The sequence below is a fragment of the Furipterus horrens genome, unplaced genomic scaffold (genome assembly GCF_987537825.1).
Source record: "Furipterus horrens unplaced genomic scaffold, mFurHor1.1.pri manual_scaffold_5, whole genome shotgun sequence".
Taxonomy (NCBI): Eukaryota; Metazoa; Chordata; class Mammalia; order Chiroptera; family Furipteridae; genus Furipterus; species Furipterus horrens.
The window spans coordinates 166,695,824-166,709,565 of record NW_028327175.1 but is presented as its reverse complement, the minus strand read 5'-3'; the positions used below and the strand labels follow the sequence as shown (position 1 = coordinate 166,709,565).

The 13,742-nt window shown below is 44.5% G+C and overlaps 1 protein-coding gene across 14 annotated transcripts in view; it reads left to right on the top strand.

The window, feature by feature from the left end:
* KCNMA1 (potassium calcium-activated channel subfamily M alpha 1) overlaps nucleotides 1-13,742 on the top strand; it is a 725,195-nt gene that overhangs the window by 484,709 nt on the left and 226,744 nt on the right. For all 14 annotated transcript variants that reach the window (XM_090278265.1, XM_090278262.1, XM_090278261.1 and 11 more), the window contains exons 7-9: nucleotides 4,765-4,840; nucleotides 6,963-7,133; nucleotides 8,717-8,808. In XM_090278265.1, coding sequence (XP_090134391.1) covers nucleotides 4,765-4,840; nucleotides 6,963-7,133; nucleotides 8,717-8,808 — 339 coding nt within the window. The remainder of the gene's footprint in view (nucleotides 1-4,764; nucleotides 4,841-6,962; nucleotides 7,134-8,716; nucleotides 8,809-13,742) is intronic.

Here is a 13,742-nt window from a genome sequence, read left to right as displayed (position 1 = left end):
ACCCAGAGAAATGTTTTCTTTAGATGAGTTAGGTTCTCACAGTAAGGTCGCTATCCATCCTTCCCTCAAGGTATGAGGAAGTGGGCTAGAATCATTCTAACCACTGGGTTTGACCGTGAAGTCTGTGACTATCTCCAGTGGCCTCTTTTGCCATGCAGAGCCCACAACCCTGTCTCTGCTACCACCACCCTCATTCCAAGGAGCCCTGTGCAACCAGGTGAGGTTCCGATTTTTGAGTATGGAGAACATCTGCCAGGAGTTAACCTTGTGTCTTTTACACAGAGCTGTTAGACAATTGCCTGGCTGTAGAGTTCAATTCGGAAAGCAAATGCCTAAGACCGGGAATCTGTAATGATGCTGATGCCATAAACATAATCAGGTTTCAGTACTGAATATGGACTCTTCCAGCAACAATGATTAAACGTTCTACGCGCAGCAAGAGCTCCCTTAAGCGCTATTAATATTACTGTGACTAATCATTTAAAGATTTATAATCACCGTATTTAAGTCACCCCCCTCCCCAAAGTACCAAGAGGCTCAGAGACTCCAATAGTTTTAATATTTCAAGAGGTTCCACATGGTTATTGGTGGGACACTGCTGTGTTCAGGCCCTAAGGATCTGGGCTCTGTAAGTGAATCAACTTGGTACTCAATTATCCTCTGAGAAAATGAATGATACAGGCTTCACTGAGATCCCTCCACCGTTAGAGTGCACCCTAGAGGGCTCAGAAGGCAGAGGCAGGGGAGGTCTCCTCTGTGTTTTGGGGGCAGGATGTGTTGGTGATCTAGCTGCAACAGTGTTCAGCTCATTGAGGGCAAGCATGGCTTCACTTGATGTGGATTACTGTGTGGACGCCTTAGACCTTATTTCTACTCTGCACATATCTGGGCCAGGGCAGGGAGCTGTTCTTCCAGTGAGAAGACTCTGCGGGGCCAGTGAGTAAGCCTCCAGGGCTGGCTGGCTGCTCTGGGGAACAGGGAGGCAAGAGCTACAGCATCTCTCAGCTCTCAGGAGAGGCTTAGATGGGATATTTTAACCATTATTATAGCCAGATGCTGATCTTCATTCACAGCTATAGCAACTACTTAGAGCTGAGGCATGACCCATGGTAGTTAGTGTCTGGAAAAAGTGACAAAGACGAGGATTTGGCAGATCTGTCCAGGGCCACGGAACTAACTGGTTAGCAGACAAGTGGGTGATACAGGATCCGCCCTCACCTACTTTATAAATCTGATCAATTTTGGGTTCTCTGAGAAAATTTTAGATATCACCCCCTTCTATTGTAGGTCAAAGGCTTTTAATTGCAAGTGTGAGTCCACCTTGAACTAGCCTTGGGTTGACTGTGAGTCTAAGAGGGAACTGGGCATGTCTGATTCAGGGGTTCAGATTCTTTTATCAAGGTTCTGCCTCTCTCTCCATCTCTTTTGGATTTCACTCTCCAGCAGGCTTTCTCCATGGCAGATGGCCTTCTAGAGTTACAGGCTTATGTTTTTTAAACCCAAATCTCAGAAGGAGAATGATTCTCTCCCCCTTATTTTCTGGAAAACGCCTCTATTAGTCTCTACTGCAGAGCTCTAAAGAGCTAGGAGTTCCTCCATTGAAGAGTCTGGCTCAGGTCACTCAAGTTAGTGGGACAGATGGGGCCTTTGATTGACACCCAACCATCCACATCCTGGAGAAAGAGAGATGTAGGACAAAGCAAAGCATCATAGAAACCTCTCCAAATTACCTAGGTTGGCAAGCTTTGGATCAGACAGTCTATCCTAGGTTTGAATATTGATCCCACCCCTTACTAACCATGTTTTCTCAGGCAAGCTGCTGCTTAAGCTCACTGAACCTCAGCTTCCTTCTCCGGTTAGTGGGGGCAATGATGGTACCTATATCAGAGGGTCAATAGAAAACTACAAAGAAAATAAAGAACTCAACCCAGTGCTTAGCACATAATTAGGCTCAGTCCATATTGGCCATTATTATAGGCCACTATTATAATCTGGCAACTCTAGAAATGACCAACAAAGACAGAGTGGACTCCTTTATTGTTTTTCTAGTCTGTTTTTGAACCATAAGGAAGTTGTTGCACACATTTCAAAAGATCAATCTCACCCACAAAAATGAGAATATCTGCTGCGCTTTCCCTGAACTGTCAGAACCAACTATAGAAAACTAAGGCCATGGGTTCTTTGCTCAATTGTGTAAAAGGAAAAAGACTGAAAGAAAAGAAAAGCTGGGCCCTGGCATCATGCCTATCCTGGTAGCACTGCCCCCAACCTCCGCTGCGGGCTCCTCCTCTAACCCTGGCTGCCCCATGGACCGCAGCCGCATGCTGCACTCCTCCCCATGGTGGCCCCCGTATAGATGTAGTCATCAGAATTTTTCCTTTCCATTCTTTTATGTGTCAGTAAGAGGTTAATCCATATGTCAAGAATGTTGCTCCTCCCCAGGGCAAAACTCTATGACCCTTTCTTATATCCTCTGCACAGAATGTGGGGAGGCTTAGCTTTGCTTTTTGATGAACCCCAGGCTGTGACTGTTGTTCTGTAGTGTAGTGACCAAGAGGGCAGGCCCTGGGCTCAGATTCCAACTCTGCTGCTTCCTGTGTGAACCTGGGTCAGTTTCTTAACCTCTGAATGACCTCATAGAGTCATTAGGAAGATCAGATGAGTTAATATATGTGAAGCACTTAGAATGGTGGGGCACATAATAAAAATGTTAGCCATTACTATTACTGTGATCTTAAACTCTTAGAATTTAAATCTTTGGTTCCCCTTGAGAGAGGCAAGAGGAACCAGAAATCAATCAATCAAGAATGATGTGTTGAACCACCCTGTGTGTGATGTTAGACCATTATGGGGAGACTGGAAGAGAAAATAGAGTTGTTTCCTGCAAGATGCAGCTAAGTATACAAGAGTCAAATAGCCATAGAAAACGGCATTACAAAAGATGTCTTAAGACAGTGAGGTCAATTACCAATGAGTGGCTGGATGTAAGAGCCACGAGGAGGAGTCACTTTGTATTGTAGAGGGGCTTGGGGATTGAACCAGGTTTTGAAGAGAAGAAAAAACTTGGATAGTTGGGAAGGGCTTTCCCACTGGGTAATAAACACAGACGTAGTAAGTAGGTCTGGCTGTGATGAATGTTCTAAGAGTTTATGTAGAAGAATAGCAGAAGGAGAGCCTCGAACTTCAGAAAGTACTGTATTGGAAATGGAAGGAGAGAGTTTGGACATAACATTTTACTCAACTGGGAACCTTCAGACAGGGAAGTGACCTGCTGACAACAATATTCAAGGAACTCTACCCCAATGGGAGTGAGCAAGGTGAAGTTTAGTGGGAAGATTGCAGAGGAAGAGACCAGTTCACACAGCACATATTCATAGAAACCCTATTATGTGCCAGGGACTCACTGCTCCCAAGATTCAGACAGCCAAGGCTCCTCCTCTCAGGGATCTTAAACTTTAGTAAGTTCCAGTTGATCCACTCAAAGAATACTGGAGGGTGCTGAAATGATTAAGTCTAAGGTTGTTGGGAAACAGGATATTCTTATGGTCTCAGAGTCTCATCCCACAGGAGGCAGTTGAATTACAATGCAAAGGGAAATGGGCACCATTTTGGGACATCTGGCGTTCCCATGGTAACCAAGTGACTACACCTGTGTGACTGAGGTGGGATTTCCTGAGATGTCATTCCAGGCAGATATTCTTAACAGAGGAACTTAAACGGGACCTAATCATGGGGGAACCAGTCAGACAAATCCACAATATATGACCTGGGTGTGCAGAAAATTAAATGTCCTTAAAAACAAACAGAAAGTGGGGGGCATGGTGGGGGGATAGATTGTAGGTTAAAGGAGAATAAAACAGGGATTGGCAAGTTACATAGCCCAGGGCAGCCCAATGCCTGCTTTGTAAATAAAGTTTTACTGGTACACGGCTACATCCATTCTTTTACACGTTGTCTAAGGCTGTTTCCTCCCACAGCGGCAGCTTTGAGTAGCTGTGACAGGGATTCTATAACCCGCAACACCTAAGATATTTACTAACTGTTCTTTTACAAAAAGCTTTCTGACCTCTGGACTAAAACAACATTCTAACTAAACCCAATGCATGAACCTTGATGAGGTCCTGGGTCAGGGTGAAAAAATGAAAATGTCAATAAACAAACTTTGGGGGCAACCACAGAAATTTGAATAAGGAGCGCATAGGGAGGATGTAACTGAATTCATGCTAACTCTCCGAGGCACGGCAATTGTATCACGATTGTGTTGCACAAAGTCCTTCTTAGGCGTTGAATGCTGAACTATTCAGGGGGTAGTGTCATGATGTCTACAGTCTATTTGTAAGTGGTTCAACCAAAAATTAAATAAATAAATAATAAATAAATAAGTAGAAGGAAAGAGAGTCAAGGTACAGCAAATGAAGTGATGAAGCAAATGAAGTTAATTAGTCTCGGTGAAGGGTATACAAGTGTTCATTAAACTGTTCTTTGATTATTTCTATAGATTTAAAGACTTTCAAAATAAAAGTTAATTACAGAAAAGCTTGAACACAATGAGGGGGGTTAATTTAGGGACCCCTTTCACTACCCCTTATGTAATTTTCCTGTATGCTCTGGCTGGGCCTACTTATGCCCCCTCTGGGGGATCCCCTTCCGAGTCAGAGAGGACACTGGGGAGTCAGAGGTGAGCTTCCTGTCACTCAGGCAGGTGGCCCCAAAAGGGACTTCTCTTGTAACTTGTGGACTTCGCTTGTTGTCTGTTTTGCACAGTAATTCCATCAAGCTGGTGAATCTGCTCTCCATATTTATCAGCACATGGCTAACAGCAGCCGGGTTCATCCACTTGGTAAGTATCCTTTTGAAGATGCTTTAGCTCTGGCTCTCCTGGAACAAGCTCCTCTGAGTTAGTTTAGTACCTGAATTTTTTCTCACTGTTGAGAGACTTAAGCCCAGCTGTAGAACGTAGGAAAAGAGAAAGCAACGGCACCATTGTCTGGGTTTCCAACCGTTTTCCCCAAACTGGTTCCAAATGATGAATAACGTTCTCACCATTATCTTGCGTTTTTCAGCTTACCAGTAGTGCCCCACAGCGTTGGGACATTTTCATTCTGTCTGCAATACCCCCAATATGCCACGAGATGGCAATGCTTCCTCAGCAAACGTCCAAAAAGTCTTGGGGACAAGGTTGAAAGTTCTACCCACATCTCTTCATAAACAAATTAAGATCCCTCAATTTCTTTTCACTCCCCCCTTCCAAAAAGCCACCTTTGATTCTCTTACCTGATGACTTGTCAAGTTATTTTATATCTCAAAAATGTTAATTCATTTACATAAATGACTCTTTGAAAGCCTTGTATTATGAAGTCAAACTGTCCTTACCTCTTCAAGGCAGACTTTTCTCCTGTTTTTAGGGAACACAGCTATTGTCAGGAGCCTGCTTGATACAAATACAAACTATTCCACCTGGAAAGAACCTCATGTAACCCTGAAGCTTTGAGTAAGCGTGCTCTGCCCTCACTGAGCTGCTCTCTGCATAAGGGTGGAAGCACGCATTTAGCTAGCTAGCTAGCTACCTACCTACCATTTGGACTTACATAATTTTCATCCAGTGGAGCTCAGCCTGGTTGGAAGCCCAGGCTCTCATTCAGTCACTAGATCTGATGGTTCCCCACCGACATCTTTGTGCTGAGGGGATTCTTAGCTGAAATCACCCTTAGATAATCACCCTAATTCTGCCAAGTGCCTAAGTCACAGATACAGAGGGGTTAGTCATTTTAAATGGGCCAGTGACCTCGCCTTCTTACTGTGTGAAGTACCTTCTGCTTCACCAGGAAACCTCCATAGAAATGGTAGGTTGAGGATAGGTGTTGATGTGTGAAAGAGGCCAGCTCATGGACACTTTCTGTAGTGGCCTGGGGGCCTGCGGGCCTGTGGGCCTGGAGGCCTGCCCCCCCCCCCCCCCCCCCCCCGGCACTGGCCATGCTGACAGGTCACAGGCATTGGTTATAGAGATCCAGCCCTATCGCTCCCTGTCTCCTGAGAGTTTCTAAAGTATCTCTCTTGCCTACCTCACTGTTTTGTTGGAAGACCAAATGTGATGAGAGGACTGGAAGTGTTTTGTTAAATTTAAAGCACAGATGGGCAAACTATAGCCCTGGGGCCACAGGTCTCCGAATGTGACTGTGCTTCCTTCATTTAGGTGTCACCTCTGGCTGATTTCACCTGCAAGTGCAGAGCTGAATTGTCCCTACAGAGATCAGACATTGCATGGCCCGCAAAGTGGAAAATGTTTGCTGTCTGGCCCTTTACAGAAAAAGCTTGCCAATCCTGGGTCTGAAGTGTTTTGCAAAAGCAAATTGTTCTCATGAGCTCACTTTCTGTGCTCTCAGGGAAATCCCTGCAGTTTGCAGGGCAGAGCCATTGCTGACATTCTGTGAAGCAGGGAGAGCGTAGGCAGACTCCAAGAGATTCTGTTTGGGGTTTAGGCACAAGATCTGGAGGAGTGAGGCCCTTGGCCAAATAATGAAAGGAGGAGGCCCTCCGGGATGGCCTAGAATTTCTTTGGGAGCGTGTGAGTTGGGCCCTCCAAGACTGAGCAGGAGCTAACTGAGAAAGGTCAGGCCAGGGCTCTCTGGCTCTTTCCTTTGATGGAAATGCCATAAAATGTGGCCAGAGCAATGCCCTAAAATCCTGCCAGCTTCAAGTCTTTAACAATGAGAAAGAAGATGAACTAGGGATATTGACTTCCATTCTTCTCCCTCTGAAGTCCTACCACTCTGCTTCTCTGTTACCTGCTCAGGTGCCACTTATAGACCTTGGCCAGGGCAGCAAATGCCTTGCATTGAGGGTGCTACATCTCCAGAAGCATCCTGCTAGAGCTTCTGTGTTCCTGTTTATTTTATTTTTACACACACACACACACACACACAATAACACTTTCTTTTTTCTCCCCTGTCCCCTTGCTTTAGGTGGAGAATTCAGGGGATCCATGGGAAAATTTCCAGAACAACCAGGCTCTTACATACTGGGAATGTGTCTATTTACTCATGGTTACCATGTCCACGGTTGGCTATGGGGATGTTTATGCAAAAACCACACTTGGACGCCTCTTCATGGTCTTCTTCATCCTCGGGGGACTGGTAAAAACCCTTTATTATGGTGTTGATTTTTATGGTTATTAATATTTTCTGTTATCAATTTCCTTAAAGCTTTGTATTTTGATACTGTGTTTCTGCATTAGAAGCAAGTGATCGCCTTAGTGTTACAATCAGGCTAAGTCAGTCCAAGCGTGAGGGTGACTTTTCTGCATATTTCTTTGGTGTACTAAATTTGTTTCCCAGACAAAAGTTGCCCTTGTCAGGGACAGCCATTTAGCCAGGAGCAAACCTAATTGTCTTAAGAAAGTGATGCTCACTTATTAAGTGAGAGTGTCTGTCCCTTAGTAATGTAATTCAGCATCTGACATTCTGCAAGGACAGTTGCTGTCACCTGACCCTGGTAGATGCTGTTGATACTCTATAGACAGTTTGCGGTTTCAAGGGCTCCGCTGGCCCTTTATGTTCCTCCCCAAACTTCCAACAAACACTGTGGCTGCGGCCTGCCCTAAGGAGTAGGGTCCCCATGTCAGAGATGGAGAGCCCACTGGTCTGGTCCGAGTGGATGTCACCATGTGAGCCGTGTGTTGGTTTTATAAGCAGCCAACTAATTCCATTACGTGTGACACCTGGAATATTTTTCCTCCCCCTTTGTAAGTCAGAAAGTTTTGCTATTTGCTTTTCGGGCCTATGCAGATCATAATGGTTGGTTATGATGTAATTTTCAAGGGGGACTTCTGGCAACACATTGGTGGTTGCTGCATTTTATCTTTTGAAGCAGCTCACTTTAAGTTTAGATTTTTGCTTTGTATGAGGTAAGTGATTAAAATCCTCCTTCACACACAGCTTTCACATATGTACACAGCACACACATTTACATTATGCATACACATCTCTCTGTTTTGTATGCATATGACATATACATTTAAAAATGTATATAAATGTACATGTGCGTGTGTACATTAACACAAGAATTTCCACAGCATCTGTGAGGTCCCTGTAAATAATGGGACCCATTAATCTGGCCACAAGCACAATGTTTGTTGGACAAAACATGGCAGATTTGTGTTTCTCTTTGCTATCCTTTCCTCCCGTGTCATTTCCTAAATTTATCTTGTGTGCTTTTTAGTGATCTTTTTAAAAAGGAAAAGTTTGTATTTTTAAATCTTCCTTTAGTATTTATTGTCTTTAATGACTCATAAAGGCATTGCTTCTCCTTTGAATTTAATTAGAAAGAAAGTTCTTCTCCCGCAGTAATTTGTGTGTGTGTGCACTGTGTGCGTGTATGTGTGCATGGGAGTCTGTAATTTCCTGAGCACATGTCCCCTTTACTTATTTCTCTTCAGTAAGAAAAGCTAGATATCAATTTATTTACTCCTGTCTCCTTCGTATTTTTCTCAACTAATTTTTTTAGTTGTCTAGGTTGGCTAATGTTTGTTTTGTCCTGTGTATTTTCAGGAGCTTGCCCTTTTTGTGCTTTTTAAAAATAGTCCAACGTGTTAGTATATACCTTCGCAGTTCTAATCCTTTTGTGTTTTCAGATCTTAGTATCCCCCCTTCTGAAAAGGTCACCCCCTTTCTTTGGCCTGTCTTTTTAGTCTCTCTTCTGTCTCCTATCTTCTCCTCAGGCCATGTTTGCCAGCTACGTCCCTGAAATCATAGAGTTAATAGGAAACCGCAAGAAATACGGGGGCTCCTATAGTGCGGTTAGTGGAAGAAAGTAAGTATGCCCAGAGGTTTTGCTGCCTCCGCTGTGGTAGAATCCTCTCTGCATGCCATTTTTTTTTTTTTTTTTGGCTCTTGTTTCTTTGTTTCATGCATGTAGGCAATGTTTGCCCGCTACGTGCCCGAAATTGCTGCTCTCATCCTGAATCGGAATAAATTCGGCGGAACTTTTAACAAACATGGAGGCAGAAAGTAAGTCAGTTGCATCAGAAAAGATGTGGTTGAGTGACTTTCAAGAGTCCCTGTGGCGGTGGCACCTGAATCCTGCCCCTGTCCTGCCCCACCTGGGTGCTTCTGTGAGGGAAGGGCCACATTCTGTATGGGGTGTGCTGTCAGAGGTTACCCCGGTTGTCGCACTTGGACCAACCACCTAGCTCTGTTCCCATTCACAACTTTCTTCCCTACATGTCTTTCCAAGAGACATGGATTCATCCTGGAAGGGGTCCCTCTCTAGCTGGGCCCGTATTTTCGATCCTGATACCTAACAAGTGAACCAAGCTCATTCATTCTTCATGTCAACTGGCTTGGTGGTTACATTCCAGTCCCTCAGACTAAGATGATGACATGTCATGGGAGTTTTTGTGCAGCAAAAACATGAAATCATACTCCAGCAAGGAAGTCTCAGGGAGGACAAGACCAAGGTCACCTTGCATACTGTAAGGTGTGTGGCCATGAGGGAACCAGTTCTCTTTAGCAAGGAGGGACAGGGCTCATCCTTAGAGGGATTCATAACTCAGCTGAAATTTCTTTTGGGCAAGAAATAATATATTTATGGCATGTCAGGACACTACATGCTCTGGCTGATGAGCCTTTTGTTTGGCTTCCCATGTACAAATGCTTTCTACATGGGGTCTCTTTCAATTTGTGTTCAGATCACTTTATCAATATCAGTGTCAATATGCGGGTCCATTATCAACCAGAGGTTTACTCCTGAGTACAGGGCAGGATGTCACCACCTGTTCTCTGCCAGCCACCGTCTCTTGAGGAGAATGTTGGAGGGGAGCTGGGCTGGCAGCAACCATTCTTCACTATTTAAAAAAAGTTTTTTTTGTCTTGGGTGCACAGCTTGTTTCTGAGCTTTTGTTTTTGAGTGTTTTTTTTCCCCCCATTCATTTTCAGGTAAACTCTAAAAAAGTCTATTTTATTCTTTGAGAGAAAACCACACCAGTGGCACAGCATGCTCCTCCTTGCCTCACTGTTGGGGAGCAAACCCCCTTTCCTGTGGTGACCCCAGCACATCCTGAGCTCAGGTGTCCAGTCCTCCTTCCAGGAAAGGAGGAGGGGATAAAAGGGGCTCATTATCTTGAACTGCCCACAGGACACCAGTTTCCTTTCAAAGGAACAAAGGACAGTGTGGGGGAGAGGTAGCCAGTTGGCATCTCTTCCCTGGCTGCAGCGCTCCTCCACCCCCGCCCCCCAAGGGAGCCCTCCTCCTCCTATTATCTTAACGGCCCTGGATGAGATTAGAACCAAGCTGTTGTGATTTCTGGGCTGCTGGTTGGATCCAAAAGGCCAGATACATCTAGAGATTCCCATTGGTCGTTGTTCCATGCCAAGAGGAAAACAGCTTCTCTCTTGTTTTGCCTTGAAGGTGTGGACAGGTTACCATAAAGCAGAAGGCATACCGAGGGCTGGGGCCCCACCCCACTAACCCAGCCAGCATTTCCGATCACTGCCCCCAAAGATGTCCATAAAATCAACTGCCCTGAAGTCTATGTTGAAAATATATCTAGACTCTCACTCCAGGCAAAACCACCTCCCCCCTGCCCCCTGCCAATAGTTTCCCAAGCCCAGTGTGGGTGGGCCTGACTGGCAGCTTTGGTTGATGAGTGACCCAGACCAGGCCCTCAGACCAATGCTCACTCACGGGCCTGTTCTGATCGCTCCAGTGGGTCATTTTTTTGCCTTGGCATTTCCACTCAGACCCCCACGCGGTGAAGACTTCAGATCACAGACTCCCCGCAGCTTTTGTTCTGCCTCCATCTCCATCATCTTTTAGCACTGCTGTTAGCCTGTTTTTTTTTCCCTCTCTTTTTTTCTATTCCCTTTATGAAAGTGCGCGCTTTGCTTTTAATGTTCTCTTTGGGTCTCCAATGTTCCCCGACCCCGTGGACAAAGAGCAGGTTCTGTCATCAGCACTGGGACTGTTCACTTTACTTTATGCATTGTTTCCTGGTTCAAAAGCTAATTACTAAGTAGTTTAAAGAAGCCCTTTGGTCACTTAGATCTTTCATCAGAAAATATAAGCTTGGGAAAGGAACGGTAATAAAGGGCCATTAGCACCCTTTGTTTGATGTTGTTTTTCCAGTCAGTAGAACAAGATTGATGAAATGTTATGTTTGGCCAAAATTTGAGTTTTCATTTGGAATTCAGTGTTGAGAGAATGGGCTGTCAGAATCAATAAGTTTTCTTGCGCTTGGGATATGGGCATGTGGTAGTAATTAGCAATATAAGGTCTTTAGTTGAGCAACCAACCATGGGTTCTGGCAGCAAACATAATGAGAAACTACAGTTGTTCTATTTCTAACGTCAAAAAGTTTCCAGATAAAATTAAATGCATTTGCAAAAGGAAAGCAGCTAAACTTTGTTGAAAGACAGAGTTCAGACTCTTAAAATAGCGTGCTTTGCCCCATGTTTTTGTGTATGCATAAATATATGTGCTGTACTCATGGACACACTTACATATATGCTGCTGCCTAGGATTTAATCAAGCAAGTGCCTGGAAAGTAATTAAAACATATACATAGTTAAGGGATTTGTTTATGTTTACATATTTTACTCAGGAATGATCTCCCTAAAAATGCTCTGACTTGTCAGAGAATTCAGGGTAACTCACAACCCAAAGCTACGGAGACACACAACTTTGAAATCCAAAGATTATTTCAAATGAAAGAAAATTACGCAGAGAAGGTCAGGGGTTTGTTTATGTAACACCTGATTTTAAGGTATTGGAGAATATGAGGATTTTGTTGGCACCTCATATTCAGTTTGTGTTTGGCATAATGTAACCACTTCACATAGCATCCCCAGAACATCTTCACCACTAAAGCGGTAGCAAGGGTGTACGTGGCTTACTCCAATGCTCTCATCAATATTCCACAGCTGACCTCCCACAAGACATCAGAGCCAACAGTGGGTGGTGTGTGTCTGTGTGTGAGCTTTACTCTAATTTATCTTATTATGATGTATTGGGGCTTCTAAGAACAGGGACTTGAGTATCAGCCACCAAGGGTTCTAGGAGGGGCCAAGGAAGGAAGCTTTTCCAAGTTGGAGGTCTTGGGGACCACTAGCCCATTGGGCTGAGTCCCCAAGTTTTATTAAAAGTAGCCCGCCTACCACCCAGCCTTCCTTCTGAGGCCACTGCCTCCTACTCTTTGCTTTCATGTAATGTCAAAGCTGCTCAGAGGTGGGGGAGCGCAGGGGTGAGGCTCCCATGGCCTTTGGGATCCCAGCTTGCTCCTCTTCCTCCCACAGCCCCTGCCGTTTCCCCTAGAGGTTTCCTCTCTGTGTGTGACTCAGCCCACTCCTGGTTAGTTTATGAGAACTGACAGAGCATGGTCTGAGGTCACATGGCCAAGGGCCATGGAAAATAATCGGCCACAGACAGGAATCCATCTGCTCTAACCCACTTATTAGAGTCGGCCTTACATTTCCCATGTTGGGTTTCTGGGGCCCGAAATTGAGGCAACCTTAGGCCAGGTGTTTGGGACAGAGGAGAATGGGATGGATTTGGATTATTCTCCTGATTCCTGGCAACCAAAAACTGAGAAGACACACACAGAGAGGAATGAATAACAAGGGACAAGGAGTAGGCAAAGGGGGACAGGAAAGTGAATATAATTTACTTGGAGGAAATGTCCCAGCTGGATGAGAAAGCTGAGCCTCCTTTCTGATTGGGGAACAGTTGTCACAGACTAACCAGGTGTAGCTCTAATTCATGAAAGCTGTCTGTGAAACTTAAGTGTTATGGTTTCTCTTAGAACGCTTGCTTATATACTTTTGGAAGTGAGAATGTGACCTGAGATAGCACAAAGCCCTAGGACTGTCTTTTATGACATTAATAATAACTACAGACACTTGCACATGTCTTTATTCTCACAGCAACCTATGAGGAAGGTATTATTATCATCTTCATTTGCAGTCGGTGAGGAAACTGAGGAACAGAGTAGTTAAGAGACTTGCCTGACATCACACAGCTAGTGGAGCATAGAGCTGGGATTTGACCTAGGGCAAGATGTTCCACTGGGTCATGTTTCTCTAGATTATCTCTTAAGACACTGTTCTGCTCTCAATGATCTTATCATTGTCTGTTTTCTCCACCTCTGTCCTTTCATGGGGCCAGGACAAAGCACATGATGGAAAGGAAGAAATGCATGAGTATCACTTGGGGCCTGTCTCCTCCTTCTGATCATTTATTACCTCTAAGGATCCTGGCCCCAGGGTCTAGGACAGAAAGGTAGAGAGGGTAAAAAAAAAAAAAAAAAAAAAAAAAAAAATCTTTTTTTGGTTTTTCTCATCTGGTTAGATGAGAAATGTATTTACCTCTTAAACACTTTTAACAATGAGGGGCTTTTAAGGATGGACAGGCAGATTATTGATCAAAATGAGATTAGTGTGTTATTTGTGGATTTCAACACTTTCAGCCCCTTCTCTGGCTCCATCCTTTCTAAGGAGTTCATTTTCTAGGTTACAGCCATGGTAGACTGTAGTGATCTCTAAGATTTGGACACCCTCCTGGGGCAGGTCTACCTGCATTTCGTCTGCCCTGGTAGACATATCTACCTGTTCCCTTCAATTCCTTGGTTGGCTTGCAGCACAGGTTAGAGCACATCTCTGGTTGTGGTTTCTTTTATTGTTGTTCTTTTCCAGTTGTCCCAATTTTCCCCCGTTGCTCTACCCTACCCCACCCACCACCCTCTCCCACAGTCA